This window comes from Procambarus clarkii, chromosome 24, assembly GCF_040958095.1.
Source record: "Procambarus clarkii isolate CNS0578487 chromosome 24, FALCON_Pclarkii_2.0, whole genome shotgun sequence".
NCBI lineage: Eukaryota > Metazoa > Arthropoda > Malacostraca > Decapoda > Cambaridae > Procambarus > Procambarus clarkii.
The window spans coordinates 4519748-4544131 of NC_091173.1; the positions used below are offsets into that span (position 1 = coordinate 4519748).

The window sequence follows — 24384 nt, forward strand, 5'->3', positions numbered from 1 at the left end:
CACTATTGAATAATATTACTTAAAAAAACTAAGAAAAAATCAATCAGAGACATTGAAATAATTAGGTAATAATATCTTTGTGGCAACTCCCACCTGTCAGCTCGGGAGACGCTGACCGGTTCTGACGACTGCTGTCAACGCCCACGTTTTGCCAGACTTCCTCGGCCTATTGCACCCAAAATATGTCACTAACGATTTATTTTTTATTTTTCCCATGCTCAGGGAACACAAATTAACATTTTTAGGAGACGAAAAAAAAATTTAGAATTTTTCTTTCTTGCGAACAGGGGTGTAAATCTCCTCAGGACCCCTTAGCAGCTTAAGGGTTAATACTACCTTAGGTCACCTTGAGGTGCTTCCGGGGCTTAGCGTCCCCGCGGCTGGGTCGTCGACCTGGCCTCCTGGTCAACAACTAGAAGTAGATGCTTCTCCAAAGGGAAATATCTGCATTTTGTTACAGGAAATAGATGGTCAAGAAAAAGTAGTCTATTATGCTAGCAGGAAATTGTCTTCAGTAGATCAAAATTACTCTCAGTTAGACAAAGAAGCCTCAGTTTTTGTACATGCTATAAAAAACCAGCATTGAATGTAATGAAACACCATTTTCTAGGTGAGACTCGGAGGCTTCCCGGAGCTATCTAGGCTGATATGGATATATTAGCTTTCTGGCATCAAAGTGCATGGAGTTCTTGCCTACCGGAGACCACGAGCCAGAACCTGGCCCCCCTCCTCAGAGAGGCATGAGGAGCAATGGCCTATAGAAACCCCCGTGTGGTTGGGAGCATTCTATGTCTGCCATCGACCGAGTCTGGCACCCAGAGAGGTAGGCGCCCCAAAACAAACCCCTATTCTGGTGAAAATATTGCTACCGAAAGCCGAACGAGTGGACAGAACTCCCCAAACAAAAATTAGCAAATGAGCATGACGTCATCACCTTGCCACGCCACAGTATGCACAACCATCCCCTCCCTGAGAAGTGGGAGCCCCAGACCCTCGTGTTGGCGATCCAACCGGAAGTTCTTAGCCTGGATGTCAAAAACACACGAAAACACCGCCGACCGGAGGAAAGGAGGGATGCCGGGGAGCCTTTGGGTCTCGGCCAGAAAATGGCGTTTCATTACATTTAACGCTAGTTTTCTTGGTGAAGCCCCGTTGGCTCCCCGGAGCTACCTCACCACAGATAAGGAAAAAGAGGGAAGGGCCCGGGAGGCGGACGCCACGTGCCCTAAACTCAAAATCAAGATAACTGGCAAAACTGAAGAACCCTGCGGACGACCCGGGAGACCCGAACCCTGGAACAGGAAGGAAGAGAACCCGAGCAACCCAAACTGTGTTCACGGCCACAGAGGCCATGACACACAGATCACAGCAGAGAGCCACAACTCAGGATGCACAACACACGATGCATCTAATCGTGTGTTGTGCATCCTAACCTAACACATCACACGATGCACCCCCGGCCTGACCAACCAATCATCAACAACCCAAGGATCCTTCTGGAAAGCAGCTGACCCAATCATCGCCAGAAAAGAAGGAGATAGCTGGAAACAAACAAACCTACCACCAGGACCAAACTAGCAGAAAAACCCCTTCACCAGAGGAGAGCATGAAGCTCCCCAATCCGATCTCCAGAGGTCAATGCCAACAGGAAATGAGCCATAGAAAAACAATCCTGAACCGAAGGGGCCACGACAAACCGAGGAGGAGAGAGAAAACAGAGCACCCGGTCCAACGACCAGGATGGCTCAGGAGACTCACGAGCAGGCTGGAGGTGAAACAATGCCTGAGACAGCTTGCGGAAGTAACATCAATACCGAGCGCAAGATGCAGCGGCTCCGCCAGTGCCACACGATCTGAGGTGACAGTATTTGGCATAAGATGACGGTCTCGGAACAACGACGAAAGGAAGGACAAGACAACCCTACCAGAGACCAAAGTACACCTATGCAGTGATAGGAAAAACCAGAAGGACCGCCAGGAAACTTCATACAGACACCGAGACGAAGCATGCAGGTGAGAGACCAACAACGAAGCCACCTGCGCCCCATACAAGTGATGAGAGACTCGAGTCAGAACGCCAAACGTGAAGACTCGTGGAGAAAAACAAACCAGCCTCGTACTGGGCTGGACCGATCTGCTGAAAGAGGCAGAGCAGCAGGAAGACCCTCGGGTTCGGACACCGAGCAAGCAGCTCCTGTACCAAGGCTGGGCCGGCCACCATGGAGCCAGAAGGACAACTCTACCCCTGGTAAGTCTCTAAGTGAGCCAGGAACTGGAGCAACAACTGAACTGGGGAAAAGAGGTACAGGGAACCCCCGCCTCACCAGGCCTGCCTGAAGGTGACAACCCCGATGGCCTCGCATACGGGGGAAGGGTGCCACGTATACAGGGAGACACCTTGACCACGCTGACGCAAAGAGATCTACATCTGGCAGAGCCAACGGAAAGAGTTAGCATCAACCATCCATTCTGTGGACAGGGGAATGAACCAGGACAGGCCATCCGTCAGGACATTGGACACCCCCGAACGTGAATCGTCAGGAGAGCCAAACCCCGAGAATTCAGCAGACGAGTCACCCGAAGCTATCAGCCTCAAAGAGCCAAGGACCACAATGACCCCGCCCCCCTACCCCCTCGGTTTCAGGCAATGAACCCCCTGGGAAACAATCTAAATGAAGCCCGATCGTCAATCCGCGAGCAAAATCCACACAGCCACGAACTCCTGCACCGTGCTGTGAGCCCGACGGAAAGACAGACCCCACCGTCCCTGGCCGGCCTGGTGAGCACTGGTCACAAAACCCCAGCAATAAGACGACGCATCAGTGAATACGTCAAGTGAGGGCTCGGGTAGGCGGAGGGACGTCCCCATAGGAACCAAAACAGCCAACGAAGCAACACCTGACCCGACGGGTAGACCATCATGGCAAAGTTCAGGCTCCCACACAAACCCTCGAGCAACCGCCGCGTGACCCGGAAGTCCCTCAGGAACAGACGAAGGTGGGAAGTAGGCGAAGCAGCGTCGTCAGAGGAAGAGACAAGGAAGCTGTTTGAGCGTCCTACACAAGACCCAGCCAAGACAGAACCAGATGGGACTTCCGCCAGTTCACCAAGAACCCAAACCCGGCGAGCTGGGAAAGAACCAAAACCCTAGCGAGCAGACATACAGACTGGCTGGGAGTCCACACCAGCCAGTCATCAAGGTAGGCCAGAACCCGAACACCTAACAGACGCAGGTGGGCCACCACGATCTGAGTAAAGCGTGTGAAAATGCGAGGCACCAGATTCAAGCTGAATGAAAGGCCTACCACGACGGGAAGAACCCCAAGCCCCGACATGATCCTTCTGGGAAGGCCCCACATGAGTCCCCCAGAGGACTAACAAGTCCAACATAGGACGGCTAGCTAGCTAGCTGCATGCAGATTCTGCACAACCGCAGACTCTGCCAACCAGGCTGTGACTCATACATCGGGCTGTGAGCAACCACGTCCAACAGTATGGTTGACCAGTCCAGCAACCAAGAGGCCTGGTCAACGACTGGGCCCCGGGCGCTAAGCCTTGAAAACACCTCAAGGTAACCTCAAGGTACCCAGCCAGCCAACAGCAAAGGACAAAAAGGCAAAGACAACCTAAGAGCCAAGGCCCAAGCGGATTCCAAGGAAGAAGCGAACATCGCCTGCCAACACGCAGGTCGAGAAACTAAAAAACACGAAAACCGCATCCTGCAGGAGCAGCGCGAACAGCTCCAACAATGCAGACAATGCGCACACCGCTAAGGGCAATGCACCAGACCCAGAGGCGGCCCCAAGCTCCTCCACATCCAATCCGAGGACAGCTCGAGGAGGGAGAAGAACACAGGGGCGAAGCCAGCAGACCACGTGTATACTAATCCTCCATGACTAAGGCAGTCGAAGGGAAGGAACCTACACATGAAGTTGCATCAAACCAACAACCCGTGGAAGAGCAGGGGCGAACAAACATGCATCGAGATGCTCAAATTCGCCCCCAGGAAAACCTGCAATACCTTCTGAGCCTTCCTCCACTCAAGCACGCGGAACTGACAGAACGTATACCAAGCCTCCAACTAGAAGAGCGCGCAGTTTGCTGATCAGGACAACTCTGGAACTTCATAACGAACCCAGTACGGATACAAAGATCCATACGCGAAGGAACGCAGATCCATCACGAAAGCACAATCCGGTCGCGCTGGAGCTAAGCTGTAAGGGTTTCCTGCACCACATGTGACGGGACACGGGAAGCTGAAATCCTCCAGAAGGACGGTACCGAGGAACTGACGAGATCACGGAACCGAACCTGGGGAGGGGTAGACACCAAATCCAATTCGTACGAGGAGGGAGCGAAAGAGAACCCCCCCCCCTCCTTATAACACCAAGCCCCACTCCAAGGGTACAAAAATCCAGGCGGGGTCTAATGGGGCTCATGGTCCCCAAGTCAACCCCCCACCCCCAGCCCTGGGAACCTCACCCTGAGGATCCGGGACTGAGTCGACCTCCACACCCCCTGCCTCGAAAGAAAAGGCAGAAGTTGCCAAAAAAAAGCAGGAACGAAGAGAGCCCACTGGTCAGACCCAGAAGCTTCAGGCAACAGGACCAGGCTCGAATGCCTCTGCCGCCATCCCAGGAGGGGGACTCCGACGAGACCGCCCGAATCTCAACACCAACTAAACCCTGCCCCGACTCTGAAACCCTCATATTTTTCGGAGCCAGAAGCAAAGGGAGGGGAGAGAGGAACTGGATGAACCACCGAAGGGGAAGGACAGGAGGGGTGGACGGAACCAAAGGCAAACCGACTCCCACCCCCAAGTCCGGGTCCCTATAACCCAAACGGGGCAGTCTCAGGGCAATCGGGGAAGCAACGAACCTATCATGTTGAAGCAACCTAAACGAAGCATACAAGGCCTCTGCTGCCTGCACCTTCATATCATGTTCAGTAGCTTGGGTGAACTGGAGCACGTACCAGGAACAAACGTCGCACGACACTGGGTCAAAAGAATCACCGACCCGACAGGCAGCATGGCGGAGGCACAACCGGTGAGTGTCACCTCTGAGACAAGGGGACAGAGCAACCATCAACCTCGCACAAAGCAAGAGGGGACTCAAGGGTCGCATCCATCGAACCACGGAGCTCCTGCAGGGTTTCCCAGGGCCCTTTAGCCTTGGTATCATGCTTAGGAAAGCCCATGCAGGGTACGGCGAACCGGCGCCCATAACTACCGAGCAAACTTATTAAAGCTGAATCCCGAGACGTGTCAACTCACAGGGGCCTAGCAGGGGGTACCATCAAGAACACAGGGATATAAAAGAACCCCCATCATAGAAAGAGGGCAACCAATCAAAGGCAGACCCCCCCCTCCACCAGGCAAGAAAACAAAAACAAAAGAAAAATCCCACAAGAGGACAACGTACCCAAGCAGAACAGAGCCGGCCGCTATAATAGGTGATAACTAGCTGTGCAGTGCCCCGCACCCCTACCAGTGACGAAAACTACCTCCTACCTAGAGGCAAACAAGGGCAACAAAAAACTCTAGCTGACTCCAAGGGCGGCCAAGTACTGAGCTGTAAGAGAGACAGCGGAGGTAGGTCCCAAGGTGATTTATGGAAGGTCTAAGGACTAAGGATGAAGGACTAAGCCCCAAGGGCAGTACTTACAGGGCAACTAGGAAAGGAAACTCTAGGTACATGCAGCCCAAGTACCTTAGAATATTACTCCTGGCTCACACACCATCTGTAGAGACAGACCATGCCATACTGCACAGTAACTGAAATCAAAGCAGGAGCCAGAGGCACATGACCTGCCAGTATCACATCAGCCAAAAACTGTCGGTTGGATTGCCTGTGCTAGGGTCTGGGTTCCCCTTTCTCCTTCAGGGGAAGGAAGGGGGGGAAGAGAGTTGTGCAGACAGCGGCGCGGCAATGTTCTCCTTTGCTAATTTTCGTTTGGGGAGTTCTGTCCACTCGTTCGGCTTTCGATAGCAATATTTTATCCAGAATACGGGTTTATTTTGGGGGTGCCTACCTTTCTGGGTGCCAGATCCGGTCGATGGCAGACATAGAATGCTCCCAACTACACGGGGGTTTCTATAGGCAATTGATCCTCAGGCCTCTCTGAGGGGGCCAGGTTCTGGCTCATGGTCCCCGGTAGGCAAGAACTCCATGCACTTTGACTGATACCAGAAAGCTAATAGATACATATCTACCTGACTAGCTCCGGGGAGCCGACGGGGCTCCCCCCAGAAAAAGCCCTTGAAAATAATTTCCCTCTTGTTATGTAAATTTCTTGCTATTACTGATCATAAATCCTTAGTAAGATTGTTTGGTTACCTTTCCTTGCAATTACCTTGCGATGGTTCTGAATATGATACTAAGTATAGTAAGAGTTGGAACAGCTATATGAAGGCCATAATGGCATAAATGCCATGAAACAGAAACTAGAAGTTGGATTTGGTGGCCCAAAACGGTCCAGGATATTGCTGAAGAAACTAAGAATTGTCACATCCATTTTAACACTATCGCGCACCCCACGAGCGCGCTGCAGACTTTGACATCATGGGCTCAATGGTGTGGGCGAGCATGCGGCGACGCCTAAATGTGTATACTCGTTTCAGTTTTCTCACCTTAATTCTGGTGCTACATCGTTCGTTTTGGTATCATTGTGTTCGCAATTAAATTCCCTACAGGAGTGTATAAATATAATGTCCAAAAGCACGGCGTGACTCCCAACAGCAAAGCCTAAAGTCGGCAAAAGTTACCCGTGAGCGCACAAAATCAGTAAAATGTGTATACTCGATCCACTTTTCTCACCTTAATTCTCGTGCTACGCCGCTCGTTTTGGTATCATTGTGTTCGCAATTAAATTCCCTACAGGTGTGTATAAATATAATGTACAAAAGCCTGGAGTGCCTCCCCGCAGAAAAGCCTAAAGTTACCCGTGAACGAGCACCAATTTGTATACTGCAACCTAATGTGTATACTCCTTCAGTTTGATTCCATCAATTTTCGTGTACGTCTTTCATTTTGGTATCAAATTGTTCGCAATAAAAAGGCGCGTATTTTAAAACTAGTCCCATAATAATAGAGCAATAACTGGAATTTTAACAAATATTTTAATTCTGGAAAATCATCATCACAAAATTATTTATATCTTTCCAGTGTTCTGACATAAATTTTTGTGTTACATCTTTCATTTTGGTATCAAATTGTTCGTGACGTAAAGGCGCGCATTTTAAAACTAGTGCCAACATAATAGCACAATAAATAGAATTTTAACAAATATTTTAAAATTTTGACCAAAAACCTATTTATAATCATAAGTGTTCGGACATCAAGTTTCATGTTACATCTTTCATTTTGGTATCAAATTGTGCGCATTCTAAAGGCGCTTATTTTGATACTATCCCGAGGTCGATTGGATAAAAAATGAATTTTATACAAATATTTTTGTAGTGGACACAAGTCCGGTCCAAAGTTAGGACTCGGGAGAAAAATAATGGACAAGAGTCCGGTCCAAAGTGACCGATAGTGTTAAGAAGTTGCAGAAACCTTAAATTTCAGTATCTGTACTATTCTAGCCAATGCTCTTCATATACATTATGCTACACCTAGGGATATTAAAAACCATTTACTGATAACATTAAAAATACACTCATTTTTGAAGGTTCATTGGTGCAATTCAACATGAACTGTAACAAGTGATTTATTAAGATCATTTGTAATTTTGGGTTGTCTGGTATCACTGAATTACCTCATGCTCCTTATTTTGTCTGGTGATTTTTTTTTTTTTGGTAGCAAGACTGGCATAAAACCTGTAGCACCTGCTCTATATAATGCATCCTCAAATGGGCTGACAGAGAGTAGTCAGATATACTAATTAAGAGAAGGGTTACAAAGTTTTACTTAGGGATCTAATAATACAAGACAGATATTCGTATAATGAAAGAAAACTATTAATGCTACCACTGGTATATCTCCTTTTGAATTGCTGTTTAACCCTTAAAGTGCGCATCACGTCATATGACATGTTGGAAGTTGTTCCAGTCAACTACGCATCACGTCATATGACATGTTGGAGTACTACGCAAGATTTAAACAGCCCGCGGATACACGGGGTTCACCACACCTTCATCAGGTCTCTTGTAAACAGACGCCATTTTTTAAAAAAATCGTGGGCCAAACTCCCGGGTGTTATTGGCCTCAGTATTGAGTGAGCAACCAAGCCTGACACACGCAGCATGAGCGAACAGCACTGCTGTTCAGCTTGTGACCACAGCATCGCCTAAAAATGCCAAAATATACTTGTTCATGCTATTATGTAGCGATGATATTATTACAGAAGACCCCTGACTGATAAAACTGACCAAGGTTCTCATAATAGCAGGATTATGGTGATATTTAGCACTGTGCGCCATGGAGGGAGAAGTAATGCTGTGGGAGGGAGGGTGGTGGCGATGTCTTCTGACTGTGTGTGGCCACCTTTTATTGACTGCACTCACCATACCAGCTTAGTGGTTCGCTATGGTGGACACAAATGTAGATACTTATATATAACGTGTGTATAGAGAGTATAAACAGCAAGAGAAGGTTGGGAGCGGCCATTTTGGTGAGGGCGGTGGCGTCGTCTGCACGACGCCACCGTGCAGATGACGGTGTTGTTTACTGGTTACCACGATGGTCTTTGGGCACCATACCAGTTTACTTGTACAAGTATGGAGAATAAAACAGGTAGATATTTATATATAATGTGTGTATATAGCGTAATAACACCACACAGTATTGTTGGAGGAGAAATATTAGTGCGTCTGGCCTTGAGGGCGGCAGCCATCAGCTGACTGTGTGAGGTCCTACGTCTTTGTGCCTTTACTCACCATACAAGCTTAGATGTACAGTTATGGTGAACAAAACATGTAAATACTTATATATAACGTCTGTATATAAAAGAAAAACAGTATGGTGGGTGGAGAATGGTGACAAGTCAGGTGAGGAAGGGAGGGAGTGGCAGCCAGTGGCGGGCTGCCACTGGCACTGCCACTCAGCATACCAACTTAGTGGCTCGTTATGGTGAACACGAATGTAGATACTTATATATAGCGTTTGTATATACTGAATTATAGCAAAAACAGTATTATGGGAGGAGAATGTGGGGGAGTCAGATGACTTGAGGGAGGGCGTGAGTGGCTGGCTGGTACACGGCGGTCACTCCTCGTTACTTTTTGACTCATAATAGCTACTTAGTGGTTCGTTATAGTGAACAAAACATGCAGATACTTATATATAACCTGTGCTTATAGTGTAATAACCGACAAAGTATTTGTTCACTGATTGATGAACATAATTGAATCAACAATATGCACACCATACTTTTGAGTACAGCGGTGATTCATTCATTTTATTATATAAATATATCAAACTACACACTATTGAATAATATTACAGCAAAAAACTATGAAAAATCAATCAGAGACATTGAAATAATTAGGTAATTATCTCTTTGTGGCAATTCCGGCCTGACAGCTGGCGAACAACAGACCGCCTGGGACGTATGCTGAGTCAGCGCCTATTTTTTGCCAGACTTCCCCGCCCTATAGCGGGCAATATATGCCACTTACGATTTTTTTATTATTTTCCCGTGATCTGTGAACACAAATTAACAGGTTAGGAAGAAAAAATATTTTTTTTTTTTCAAAATTACATGCGCCTGTGGGGAAGAAAGGATATTATACCCCTAGCATGTTAAGGGTTAATAGGCACTTTGAAGTGTAAATTGAAGCAGTAAAAGCAAGTTCTGGAAAAGAAAACTAACTAATCTTGCTAATCAGTTGTTTCAGGGAGACAAGGTTGTATTTAAAGATAGGGTTGCAGTATATATAATTAGTGCTGGAACAGGTAAGTCCTGGGAGGAAGGGAATATTATGGAAGTCTTAAGGTGTAGGAATTTCAAAATGCAATTTCAGACTTTTTGAAATATTATTTGGAAAAAGACATGCTGATCTACTTATGCAAAGGTTTACTGGGAATTTTGAAAATCCAAGGGGTGCTGAATTGCCAAATAGGGATACCAAAGTGACTATTTATACCATATAAGGATACAAAAGTGATTGAATAATAAAAGTGTATTACAACTTCAAATGGAAATGTAACAGTGCATGGGGAAGGGAATAACACTAATGAATCAGAAGTCAATAATACGGAGGAATTTTCCATACAAATACCAGTTCTTAATCCCCTATTGAGATGCTCAGGAAGGAATGCAAGACCACCTGATTGAATTAATTTGAAGAATGTAGATTTACTGTACTTTAATAGGGGATGAATACAAGGCTTGAGCATAATATGCACAATAGTGTACCATTTAGTATTATTTATGTCAGATTCATAATATTATACTGATTCTCTTTTCTTTTCACTTACAGTACCTTTTGTTTTTACCTAGAGTTGATAATGCCATCAACATGGCTATTGCTAAATAAACAAAGCAAGAACTAGATGCTTTTCTTAATCTGGAAAACTATAACCATCACCTTGGTGGTCTCACTGCCCCTTACCCACCTATCCCCCTCTCCCACTGTGACCCAATAATAATAAGCACCAGCCATGTGCATCTCTCTTAGATTTCATGAAGGACTTACAAGCACAACATTATCAACAAATAAGTTTGTTCTTAACGTCATGTTTCTTAACATCGTTGCCAGCAACTATGTGATCTCTTCAACCATGAATATTGTATACTTGTGCTACATTCTTCACTTGCTCACTATTGATATATCTAAAGCTAAATCCCAGAACGCTAACCATAAAACTTGAAAACAAAAAATAAAAAACACTAAATATAAAATAATACCTTTTTATATGGTAGAAACCGTAGTCGTGTTCCATGAGATGCATAAGAGCTCGGAGAACTTGCTGGATCGATTGATGCGAGCTGTGAAGGTTTCGTAAGTGGTCTATCAATGCATCCACAATAGGAATTAAGGTATCTTTATTTGGGACACCACTTAGTGTTAGCATTGTTGGTGCAGTACTTTGTGCTTCACCTTCTTGCACGCTTGAATCTTGAGGAACATGCATTGCATTTTCATGATCACAAAGATACTGAATAATTGTAATTATGCAATCCTGAGCTTGCATATGAGCATGGGACCCACTAGCGGCAACATTAAGGATACGGCACCATAGAGCAACCAAGCCTGTATACTTGTCTTCTCCTTTAGCTGCATTTATAGCTAAAGTAGGAGAGCCTCCACGCAGTAAGTGAAGTACAGCAGCTTTAGTAGGTGCATGCGAGACTAAAAGAGCCAGCATATTCAGAACACGGCCAGTTTGTAGAGAACAAGGTCCAAAATCTTCCCCAGAGGCACGCTGATCCAATCGATGTGCCTGAAGAACAAGATCAAGAGTTGCACGACCTACCAGAAGAGCCATTGGGGCAGCAAGGTCAGAGAGAGCAATACACATTCGACGTAGGAGGTGCATCAGAGGTGGAAAACTTGTCAGGCCTAAGCGCATAATGATCTCATGGATGTTTGGTGAGAGACAATAGAGATGAGCACTCCACAGCTTACGAAGATTAATGATTTGAGACGACTCTTCCTCGGAGAGTGCAGTACGTGTTTGAAGAGGTAGAGGTAGTGGTAGCAACTCTATGATCAAGCTGATTACCCCCATAAAAGTGTGGGGGCTGCTTAAGAGGTACTTGAAGACCTGTTGAAAAGATATTAAATACATAAGTAAATATATTATACTTTAGGAATGTACAGTGTATGTATGTATGTATGTATGTATGTATGTATGTATGTATGTATGTATGTATGTATGTATGTATGTATGTATGTATGTATATACATTTTAGATGAATACAGGGAGTACAATGATAACAGGGTGATGTAATATGAACAGGAAGTATAATAAGTAGTTAGTATATAATGTGAAGGGAGTATAATGAGGAAAGGATGGTGTAATCAGTTTTAGATCTATGGGTTCTTCTTTTAGCTATTCATATAGGTGTATTATAACTTCTTGTTAACAGTTTTCATCCATACCCTCTTGTCCTATTTTGTTTCAATCTGGAAATGTTGTCCTTGCCTCCTCCTTTATGTTGTCGTTGTCCTCCTCCTCTATGCACTTCAACATTGCGTACATCCCCTTTGGCACTGTGGTCTTATACAAGTATTGTTACCTTGTGGTAGTGTTTACCTACCACTGACTATGATGAGTGAAGCTAGCTCTTTATGCCACACCTCCCCATTTATACATGGCACACTAATTATCTCTCTCGACATTTAAGTTCGTCACATTTTTTTTTCTTAAAAAATCAGCGTTGAATGTAATTAAACGCCATTTTCTGGGTGAGCCCCGGAGGCTCCCTGGAGCTTATCGGGCTAATGTATGTTATATTAGACCGGGACATTAGCTAAGGAGTTTAGACCTACCAGGGACTAGTGCTAGAACCTGGCCCTTCAGAGAGGTTTCAGGAAGCAATGGCCCTGGAAAACCCCATTGTGGTTGGGGGTTCAGGGAGCCGTAGGGGCTCCCCACAGAAAACCAGCGTTAAATGTAATGAAACGCCATTTTCTGGGTCTTGTTGGTTGGTAATATCTGGAATCTGTTTCCTCACAGCTCCATTATTGTTGTATGAGTAAGACATCTCCTCTGCCACCTGTTCTTGCAGTTCTTACCCTTTATTTGTAAGACCATCTACATTTGTTTTCCAAAATTTTATACGATTAATTTCTAATGGACTAACTTAGTCTCTTCCTGAGATGTAGATTCTCCCTTTTGGCAAGTCTCCTTCTGAAGGAATGAGACTTGCATTTGTGAACATTGGTCTAGTTTCTCACACTCATTCCCCTGGTCTCTTTCCTTGCCAGTCTGCTTATGCCCACTATCTTGATGTGGTCAGTTATCCCCTCTTGCCCCTGGCCTCACATTATCGTCCCACCTCACTTTATTTCCTCTCCCTCTGACCATTCCTCTGTGCTTTTCCTCAATACTTATCTTACCATCCTCTCATTCTTCCTTTCTCATATATTGGTCAATGAACAACTGGCTGTATCTTCCCCCATCCCCCAATCTTTTCTTTCACAGTACTTTATATACTTTACTAGATGACTTCTTTTGAAGGTACACTGATCTTTATCATTCATGTTGGACCATCCCTATCTTATTAAAGATTCTTTCCAATTCTTAGGTAGAGGTGATGGTGTTGTGGTGGTGGTGATAGTGTGTATGGGGAGATGAGGGAGGAAGAAAGAGGAACCAATGTATCTACATACAACATCATTTCAAATATAATCACTATCCGTCCAATAGGCTAAAAATTAATTGAACCATTTATCTGCATTTTACAGTTAATGCATGATTCATGAGAGATGTCATTTTGTAGCTCAAAAACATTTTATTTCTCTGTTTTTATTTCATCATTTGGCACATTTTTCTGCAGCAATATTTTCCACTAAATTTTTTCTCAAGTCCTCTGACATTTTCACTGAAACTTGCAGTGCCTTCCTTTCCTCACTCTTCAGCACATTATAACCAACCAGAACTTCTCCAGCTTTCATCATCTCATCTTTAATATACATACCAATTTTGCATTCACATTATGCAAGTCATTTTCCCTTACATTGTCCGATACTTTACCAAAGCTTTCTTTAATAATTTGCTTTTTCTTTCTTTCATCGTTTCCAACTTTCTTACACTTAGGATACCTGCTAGCTGTACACTCTTTCTCAAGAAAAAAACCACATTCCACTTGCCTACTTCATTCTATAGAAGAGAGTCATCAAAAGACCGTGACTTTATTTTCAAATTAAAATTTTATGGCTTCATACCAGATGATATTAAATTGGCTTAAATAAAAATTTGGTAGTGGTGGAGGAGTTGACATTTTGATCGACCCCCCATACATTATATGTACAGTATATAATGTACATTAAATGTACAGCAACTGCCTATACATTGAATGTACTGCAACTGCCTATAATTAATAATACCATGAAGACTTGATCCATAAATATGAAGGCGTCAAAAACATCCATAAGGAGATATCCTAAACAAAATAAACATTTTGCAGAGCATATAAACTTTAAATACGAAACAAATCATAAACAGTACTGTACTGTATAAAATTATTTATATTGTAGTTGAAAAAAATAATACAGATAAATACTTACTTCAGCCATCATCTTTGTCCAGAGACTTTTGGCCAATACTTCTTCTCCTTCTGCCTTCGAGTACACTGGCTGTGTATACACCAACAAAATGCTAATTATTTCTTGCTGTAGCTCTTGGGATTGGTTGTAGTGTTGAGATCCCAAGGGAAATGACTGGAGCAAAAGGTACATTTGCACAAGAGGAACAATAGCAGACAAGTCTTTGAAATTTGTGTTTCTTGCCTGAATAACATATGTAAGTATGTTCTTAAGTAAAATTAATGTTGGTTGAATTACTGCCAGAAGTATAGCACCTTCTGAGCAAGTAAAATTTGAACTATAGACAGATGGTTGAGAATACATAGAACAGAGCTTAGTAAGAAGATTTGTTAAATGTGTGTGACAGTCTGCAGCGAACAGCTGGACTGTCGCATATTTATACTTTAATTCTTCTATTAGTTCACCATTATGGTCCTCAGGTGCAAGGTTAGATACAGGATATTTAGGTACAGTCAGATATTGAATAATACGCAAGTGGGTTACTAGCTCGCCAGAAAATTTGTCTATTTTCTCTAATTGGTCTTTTAAACTGTTTGACAGATTGGCTAAATTATCATAAGTGAAATTTTCTGATGATCTTGCTATTGATATCCAAGGAATTATCTCACAAAGTTTAGCATGTTCGTCCAATTTTGGTCCCTCTCGTATTTCTTCATAATCTATTAACTCCAGCAACTTTCCACCATACTGTTCTAACATCTCCACATTTTCTGAAAATTTCACAGTTAGTACTATGAGGTCGACAGCATAGCCATAGCAAGCAAGTCTAGTAGGTGCATTATCCTGATCATCGCCTGCTCCAAGTTTCAGGTATGCAAACAATATTTCTATATTATTTCCAACACTCAGCAGCGATGTAACAGCATGCCGGCCAGCCAGCGAAAGAAGAAGTGAAGTTAAAGCATTGAAATGAACTACTGCTTGGGAGTAGTCGGTATTGTGGGTAGTGGCCAACTGTGCCAGGGAATCTAACTGCTGGAGAGCATGGAAGGTGTGCACCATTTGCATTCCCAACTGATGTAAAGAGGTGTCCTCATTCCCTTCTTCACGACCATCCTCTCCTAGCTGGATAAACACATCTAATTAGATTTTTCTTTTACATATATATGCAATAATACAAAATCTTACAAATTCAAATAATTTATTAAATAAACTGCATCAACCAAACAAAAATTATCATTTACCTTCATTTTGTACTACAGTATATATATACACTAATTACAGTATATTGTATTTTTATATCCTGTGTAATATTATCAGATATAGTACACTATATTTTTGGCACTGTATTTAAAAAAAAAAAATTGTTGAACAGATTCTTCCCTCTATTTGTCTTGGAGTTGTGAAATAACACTCCTCAGTCCACCAGAGCTATACAGTACAACAATTATTTTTCACACGACCACAGGAAACTATAAATTACCTGCGTCAAACTCCTAGCAATGGTAGTGGATGATTCAGGATGAGCAGCCATATACTTAATACCATGACCAAATGACAGCAGACACTCCAAAAGGCTCTTGATATCAGCAACCAAAACGCCATTCTGAACTGCACCTAAAGCTCCAAGCAAAATTGCCAATGACTGTAGAAGATCACCATGATCTAAAAGCAAATATAGCTGCGGGTATGGATCATGAGGATTCTTGGGCAACTGGAACTGTTTTGAGCCGGGTAACCACCTGGAACATATCATAGGATTACATATTTTCATAAAAGACTAATTAAGTTTTGAGTAAACATCAAAAGCTACTATCTGAGCAAGACACTAAGATGCTTCCTCGAGCAAGATCCGTGGCACATCCAGAGCGCCTGTCACTGAGTCACTGGTGAAGTTAGACTGATAATATTATGTCCCTAATTGACTTATATCAATGCTTCACCTGACTTGTTTGTGTTGGTCCTTGGTAGGGTGATCATCATTTAGTGTGACGGGAAGCTTTGCTGGTTACTTTAACTCCTTGGTAACATCTATTAATGTTAATTCAATTAATTAATGCAATTGCAGATGTTATTACTGGTTGGCAAATAGATTACAAGGTATCATTAATGATTATGGGGATTTTTAGGAACCTTTTGCTAGTTGCAATAGAATTCTTTGGAATGTTGAATAGCTTAGGGATAATTTAGGTGGCTGGCACATTTGACTTAATGTAGTTTTTCATAATGGCATCTTATCTGGCTGCACCAAGAAGTGGTCTGTCCACCCATCCACCCAAATAGTTCACCCATACATGGTTCTTATCAAGTGTTTCCTAAATGGAGTACCTAGCCCCAATGCCTAGTCCTGGAGAAAGTACCTCAGCACCAATGCCTAGTCCTGGAGAAAGTACCTCAGCACCAATGCCTAGTCCTGGAGAAAGTACCTCAGCACCAATGCCTAGTCCTGGAGAAAGTACCTCAGCACCAATGCCTAGTCCTGGAGAAAGTACCTCAGCACCAATGCCTAGTCCTGGAGAAAGTACCTCAGCACCAATGCCTAATCCTAGAGAAAGTACCTCAGCACCAATGCCTAGTCCTGGAGAAAGTACCTAGCCCCAATGCACAGTCCTGGAGAAAGTACCTAGCCCCAATGCCTAGTCCTGGAGAAAGTACCTCAGCACCAATGCACAGTCCTGGAGAAAGTACCTAAGCACCAATGCCTAGCCCTGGAGAAAGTACCTAAGCACCAATGCCTAGTCCTGGAGAAAGTACCTAGCCCCAATGCACAGTCCTGGAGAAAGTACCTAAGCACCAATGCCTAGTCCTGGAGAAAGTACCTCAGCACCAATGCACAGTCCAGGAGAAAGTACCTAAGCACCAATGCCTGGCCCTGGAGAAAGTACCTAAGCACCAATGCCTAGTCCTGGAGAAAGTACCTAGCCCCAATGCACAGTCCTGGAGAAAGTACCTAAGCACCAATGCCTAGTCCTGGAGAAAGTACCTAGCCCCAATGCACAATCCTGGAGAAAGTACCTAAGCACCAATGCCTAGTCCTGGAGAAAAAACCTCAGCACCAATGCACAGTCCTGGAGAAAGTACCTCAACACCAATGCACAGTCCTGGAGAAAGTACCTAGCACCAATACCTAGTCCTAGGTTTATCTTGAGGTTATCTTGAGATGATTTCGGGGCTTTTTAGTGTGCCCGCAGCCCGGTCCTCGACCAGGCCTTCACCCCCCAGGAAGCAGCCCGTGACAGCTGACTAACACTCAGGTACCTATTTTACTGCTAGGTAACAGGGGCATAGGGTGAAAGAAACTCTGCCCACTGTTTCTCGTCGGCGCCTGGGATCGAACCCAGGACCGCAGGATCACAAGTCCAGCATGCTGTCTGCTCGGCCGACCGGCTCCCTGGAGAAAATACCTAAGCACTAATGCACAGTCCTGGAGAAAGTACCAAGCACTAATGCACAGTCCTGGAGAAAGTACCAAGCACTAATGCACTGTCCTGGAGAAAGTACCTAGCCCCAATACCTAGTCCTGGAGAAAGTACCTCAGCACCAATGCACAGTCCTGGAGAAGAGCAAATGTAAGAGGAACTTCAAGAAAAGGAATCCACAGCTGAAGCATAAACAGAACCAGAACCAGGAAATAAATTCTGGGTTATACATCAATTAAGTCAAATGACACATAGGACTTGCCATACCCACACACAAAACGTAAGTACACAATACAAACCCACTGCACAGTGAAACCTAGGTTTATAAAGATTAAAACAAGTCCCTTAACTGAATCCTGTCTTAAGCCTGCCTAACCATTGTGGGTACAAATCGAGAATATGATATAAATTGGCGGTAGGGACGTGGTGTTTGTAAGGGTGCTATCATCTGGTATCAGTCAAGGGTGTCAGTCAGGTGGGAACAAAAGACTACTACTCAGTGGTCCTTGTGATGCCAAGTAGGATTGGGAGAGATTATGAGTGTTCATAAATGAATTAGTTATAATCACTTTTGGAAGGCTTGATGGGAAGCTTTGCTGGTTACTGGAACTAACCATTAACTCAACCAATAACTCCCTACCATCAATGATCTTTTTTCGGCTGGTGCAGAATTTCACTCTGAACAGACTATATCATCCTGTCCAATGGGATATAAAATGATCTTGTCATAGAGAGCATCAAAGCAGAATTGCTCAGGCAGTTTATTAAATTAATACATACAATGTATATTTACATTATAAATACTGTAATATAAAATAATTCATATAAATGTTTTCTGTGGAGAACCCATTCAGCTCCCTGGAGCTATTGGACTGATATATGATACAGTATATTAGTCTGAGGCATCAGTCAACGGAGTTCTAGGCCTACCGAAGACCACGAGCCAGAACCTGGCCCTCTCAGAGGCACAGGGAGCAATGGCCTACAAACACCCCCATGTGTTTGGGAGCATTCCATGTCTGCCATCAACCAGGGACTAGCACCCAGAAAGATAGGCATAACAAAACAGATACCACATGGTGAGAAATTGCAACCGAAGACCGAACAGAGAGACAGAATACCCAAAAAACCAGCGTTGAATGTAATGAAACGCCATTTTCTGGGTGAGTCCCGGAGCTCCCCGGAGCTATCCCAGGCTGATATGCTAATGTCAGACTTTGGCATCAGTCATGTGTATGGAGTTCTTAGGCCTACCGGGGACCACGGCCAGAACCGGGCCCCCTCAGAGAGGCAAGGGGAGCAATGGCCTATAGAAGCCCCCGTGTAGTTGGAAGCATTCTATGTCTGCCATCGACCGGAACAGGCACCCAGAAAGGTAAGCGCCCCAAAACAAACCCCTATTCTGGTTAAAATTGCTACCTAAAACCGAACTAGTGAATAGAACTCCCCGAACCGAAAACAAGCAAACTAGTGTGACGTCACACACTGCCGCGCCGCTGTCTGCGCAGCTCCCCCCTCCCCGGGAGGGGGAAGGGGGAGTCCCAGACCCCCCGCGCCGGCTACCCACACCTCAGTTCTTGAGGCTGGATGTCAAAAACGCGAAAAAACGCCGACCGGAGGGAGGGAGGGATGCCGGGGAGCCTCCGGGACTCACCCAGAAAATGGCGTTTCATTACATTCAACGCTGGTTTTCTGGGGGGAGCCCCGTCGGCTCCCCGGAGCTAACTACCCACAGACAGAAAAAGAGGGACTTACCCGGGAGGCGGTCGTCGCTCACCCCTCAACTCGAAGCCGAGACAACTGGCTGCAACCGCCGACCCAAAGCAACACAGGCCCGACGAGGCCCAGGGACATTCACAAGGTAACGAGCAGCCAGGACCCTGTTCGACCGCCAAAATCCCCGCGCCCGAATATCAGACCAAGACATATTCCCAAAGACGGCAGCAAGAGCCGCGAACTTACGAACGTCATGGGCACGGGGATAGACCACAGGCTGGCTGGACCTAATAACCCTGCGGACGACCTGAGAGACCCGAACCCAAGAACAGGGAAGAAGGGAAACCGGATCAACCCACAGCGCGTCCCCGGACACAGAAGCTGTGGCGCGCAAATAACGACGAAGCGCCGCAACCGGACACAAAACATGATGCACCCCCGGCCTGACCAACCAAGCATCAACCACCCATGGACCCCTCCGGAACGCAGCAGTCTCATTCTTCGCCAGAAAAGAAGGAGACGGCTGCAAACGAACAAAACTATCACCACGACCAAAAGAGCAGAAACCCCTGCGCCGGAGGAGAGCATGAAGCTCCCCTACCTGACCCCCAGAGGCCAAAGCCAACAAGAAAAGTGCCTTGGAAAAACAATCCTGGACCGAAGGGGCCACAACGAAACGAGGAGATGAAAGGAGAGCGAGCACTCTGTCCAAAGACCAGGACGGCTCAGGCGACGCATGAGCAGGCCGGAGGTGAAACAATGCACGAGACAGCTTGCGAAATGGCGCAGACGTAACATCGATACCGAAAGCAAGCTGAAGCGGCTCCGCCAGCGCCGCACGATACGAAGCGACAGTGTTAGGCATAAGATGACGGTCCTGAAACAACCACGAGAGGAAGGACAAGACCACCCGAACAGACAAGGAGCTAAGACGACGAAGACGCAAAAAGAAACGGAAGGACCGCCAGGAAACTTCATATTGCCGCCGAGAAGAAGCCCTCAGGTGGGACACCAACAAGGAGGCCACCTGATCACCATAGAGATGATGATAGACTCGAGTCAAAAAAACCATACGCGAAGACTCGAGGAGAAGATCGAACCAGCTACGTGACGTACCGGCCCGATCTGCTGAAAGAGGCGGAGCCGCGGGAAAACCCTCGGGTTCGGACACCAAGCAACCAGCGCCTGAAACCAAGGCTGGGCCGGCCACCAAGGGGCCAGAAGGACAACTCTCCCCCGGTAAGTCTCTAAGCGAGTCAGGACCTGGAGCAACAGCCGAACCGGGGGAAAGAGGTACAGGAACCCCCACCTCGACCAGTCGAGCCGAAAGGCATCGACCCCGACGGCCTCGCAATCGGGGAAGGGCGCCGTATAAACTGGAAGACGCCGCGACCACGCCGACGCGAAGAGGTCCACCTCGGGGCACCCGAACGTCTGGCAAAGCCAACGGAAGGACTCGTCGTCGACCGTCCACTCCGTGGAGAGGGGAACGAAGCGAGACAGGGCGTCGGCCAAGACGTTGGACACGCCCCGTACGTGAACCGCCAGGAGAGCCAAACCCCGAGAACTCAGCAGACGAGTCACCCGAAGCGACCAACCCCAAAGAGACAAGGACCGCATCGAACCCCCGCGGTTCAGGCAATGAACCACCGGAGAGCAGTCCGAATGGAGCCGAATCGTCGATCCGCGGGCCACCCGAATCCTCCCCAGAGCAAACCACACTGCCGCGAACTCCCGCACCGTACTGTGAGCTCGACGGAAGGACGGATCCCAACGCCCCTGGCCGGCCTGGTGAGCACTGGTCACAAAACCCCAGCCGAGAGACGACGCATCCGTGTACACATCGAGCGAGGGCTCGGGTAGGCGCCAAGGCACTGAACCCCGAAAAACCCGAAGAGGAAGCCGGTGACGCAGCAACCGACGCAAGTCCCCCGGGGGTCGAACTCTGCGATCGCGAGAGAGGCGGAAGGGGGAACCCCGAAGGAACCAGAACAGCCGTCGAAGCCAAATCCGACTCGGCGGGTAGACCACCATCGCGAAGTTCAGGCTCCCGCACAGCCCCTCGAGCAACCGCCGGGTGACCCGAGGGCCCTCCAGAAACAGACGAAGGCGGGACCGCAGCCGCAGGAGAGACTCCGGAGGGAGAGACAAGGAGGCGGTTCGAGAGTCCCACACGAGACCCAGCCAAGTCCGAACCTGAGAGGGAACCAGATGGGACTTCCTCCAGTTCACCAAGAACCCGAACCCGGCGAGCTGGGAAAGAACCAAATCCCTGGCTAGCAAGCAAGCTGACTGGCTGGGAGCCCAAACCAGCCAGTCGTCGAGGTAGGCCAACACCCGAACACCTAGGAGACGCAAACGAGCCACCACAACCCGTGTAAGGCGTGTGAACACGCGAGGTGCCAGGTTCAACCCGAAAGGGAGACAACGAAAGCGGTAACTCAGACGCCCCACTACAAAACCGAGCCAGTCCCTGAACCGCGGATGAATCGGGACATGCCAATAAGCGTCCCGGAGGTCCAGGGACACCATCCAAGCTCCCGGCTCCAAGAGGAGCCGAACCTGAGACAGCGTAGTCATCCGAAAGGAGGGGCAATGAACCCAGGGGTTCAGACGGGACAAGTCCAGAATGAACCGCAGGTCCGCGCAGTCCCGTTTCGGAACCGGAAACAGACGGGAAACCCATCTGAGGGACGACGTCGTATCGACGACGCCCAAGCGTACCCACTCCAAGACGACTCGACAGAGCGCAGGGGAAGAACCCTGCCCTGCCAGCCCCGACCCCCCAAAGGGGGGAGGGGCCACCCAACGCCACCGCAGGCCGCGAGACACGACCCGAAAGGCCCACGAATTGTGGGACCAGGCGCGGGCGAACAACGCAAGCCGCCCCCCCATCGCCCCGTCAAAGGGGCAAACCGCGAAAGGGCCGGCGACCCTTACGAGACCCAGAACCCCGCACAGCGCGAACACCGCGCCGACCAGATGAGGGAGGGTCCGCAGGAGGAGCCAACCCCAAACCTGACACCAGAGGCCTACCACGACGAGAGGAACCCCGAGCCCTGGCACGACCTTTCCGGGAAGACCCACCCCGGGACCCCCGGAAAACCAACAAGTCCGACATCGGACGACAAGCCGCCGACGCAGCCTGAATAAACTGCGCCACAGCCGACTCCCCAAACAGGAGAGGACAAAAAGGTGAAGAACGCCTAAGAGCCAGAGCCCAAGCAGATTCCACGGAGGAACCCAGCACCGCCTGCCGACACGCGAGACGGGAAGCATAGAACAGGGAAACCGCATCCCGCAAAATCGGCGTGAACAGCTTCAACAAGGCAGCCGACGAACGCGCAGCCGAGGACAAGGTGCCGGACCCCGGGACTGACCCAAGCGTCCCCACATCCTCCACGAGCCAATCCGAAGACAGCTCCAGGAGGGAAAAGAACCGCAAGGCCGAACACAAAAGGCCCCGAGCGCGCAAGTCCTCCGCCACGAGCGCCGCCGAAAGGGAGGGAACCTGCACATGGAGCTGAATAACGCCCACATCGCGGGGAAGGGCAGGGGCAAACAAGCACTCATTCAGGTACTCAAGTTCACCCCCCAGGAAAACCTGAAGCACCGTGGAAGCTTCCCGCCACTCCAGCGTGCGGGAACGACAGAAAGAATGCCAGGAATCCAGACCAAACAAGGGGCAGTCTGCTAGCCAGGACGACTCCGGAACCTCGTAACGGAGCCAGAAAGGGAACGGAGTCCCAAACCTGAACGTGGACGGATCCATTTCCGAGGCATAATCCGGGTCACGCAGGAGGAAAGCTGCAAAGGCCGCTCGCACCACACCAGGTTGGATGCGATAAGCCGAAAACCTCCGGAAGGACGGAACCGACGTACCCGGGGGAACACGGAACCGTACCCGGGGAGGGGCCGACACCAAATCCAACTCGTACGCAGAGGGGGGGAAAGAAAACCCCACTTCTTGTAACAATAAGCCCCGCTCAGTGGGAAGAAAAACCCAGGCGGGGTCCAGCGGGGCCCAAGGCCCCCAAGTCAGCCCCTCCCCAGCCTCGAGGTCCGTCACCACAGGACCCGAGGCCGAGTCCTCTCCCCAAGCCCCGACCCCACAAGACAAGGACGGAGCAGCCGGAAAAGCTGGAGGAAGGGGGGCCCACTGGTCAGACCCTGAAGCTTCGGCCGGGAGACAAGACTCGAATGCCTCTGCCACCCCCCCGGAAGGGGCAACCCCCGAAGCTGCCCGAGTCTCGAGATCAAGTAACCCCTGCTCCGACCCCGAAACCCTCAGACGCTTCGGGGCCGGAAGCAGGGGCGGGGGACCAGAACGAACAGAAGGGGAAGGACGAGGAGGTGCGGACTGAACCAGGATCGAAGCGACCCCCACCCCCAAGTCCGGGTCTCGAAAAGCAAAGCGGGGCAGCCCCGGGGCATCCGGGGAAGCAACCAACCGAGCGCGTTGCAACAGACGAAACCTAGACTGCAACGCACGTGCCGCCTGTACCCGAATAGAATCATCAGAGGATTGGGTAAATTGAGTCACAAGCAAGCAGCAACACTCACAGGACTCAGGGTCGAAAGTATCACCGACCCAACAGGCAGCGTGGCAGAGGCAAAAACAATGAGGGTCACCCTGAGACAAGGGGACCGAGCAACCCTCAAACTCGCACACAGCGAGTGGGGACTCCGGGGTCACATCCATCGGACCCACGCGCCCCCTAGGGGATTCCCAGGGTCCTGAGCGTTTACTTTAACAGGACTCGCGCTCAGGTAGTCCCAGGCAGGGTGCTGCAAACCGGCGCCCAAAACTACCAAGCAAACTTCTAAAGCTGAACCCCAGGGACGTGTACACTCACGGGGACCTAGCAGGAGGCGCCACCGAGGAGAACAGTGGAAGGGCAAAAACAAACTGAATAAAATGACAGAACCCCCCACCAGGCAAAAACAAAAAGAAAAACAAAACCCCGCAAGAGGACAGCGAACCCCAAGGAACAGAGCCGGCCGCGATGTCGGGAATTACAAGCTGAGCAGCACCCTGCGCCCCTACCAGTGCAAACTGCCTCTTACCTGCCGGTAACAAGGGAGAACAGA

General features: G+C 47.9%; 1 protein-coding gene across 4 annotated transcripts in view; it reads right to left on the bottom strand.

Moving 5' to 3' along the window:
• Positions 1–24384, bottom strand: part of vir (VIR_N domain-containing protein) — a 274658-nt gene that overhangs the window by 65673 nt on the left and 184601 nt on the right. For all 4 annotated transcript variants that reach the window (XM_069330494.1, XM_069330493.1, XM_069330492.1 and 1 more), the window contains 3 exons: positions 15642–15900; positions 14180–15283; positions 10852–11711 (listed from right to left, as the gene is read on the bottom strand). In XM_069330494.1, coding sequence (XP_069186595.1) covers positions 10852–11711; positions 14180–15283; positions 15642–15900 — 2223 coding nt within the window. The remainder of the gene's footprint in view (positions 1–10851; positions 11712–14179; positions 15284–15641; positions 15901–24384) is intronic.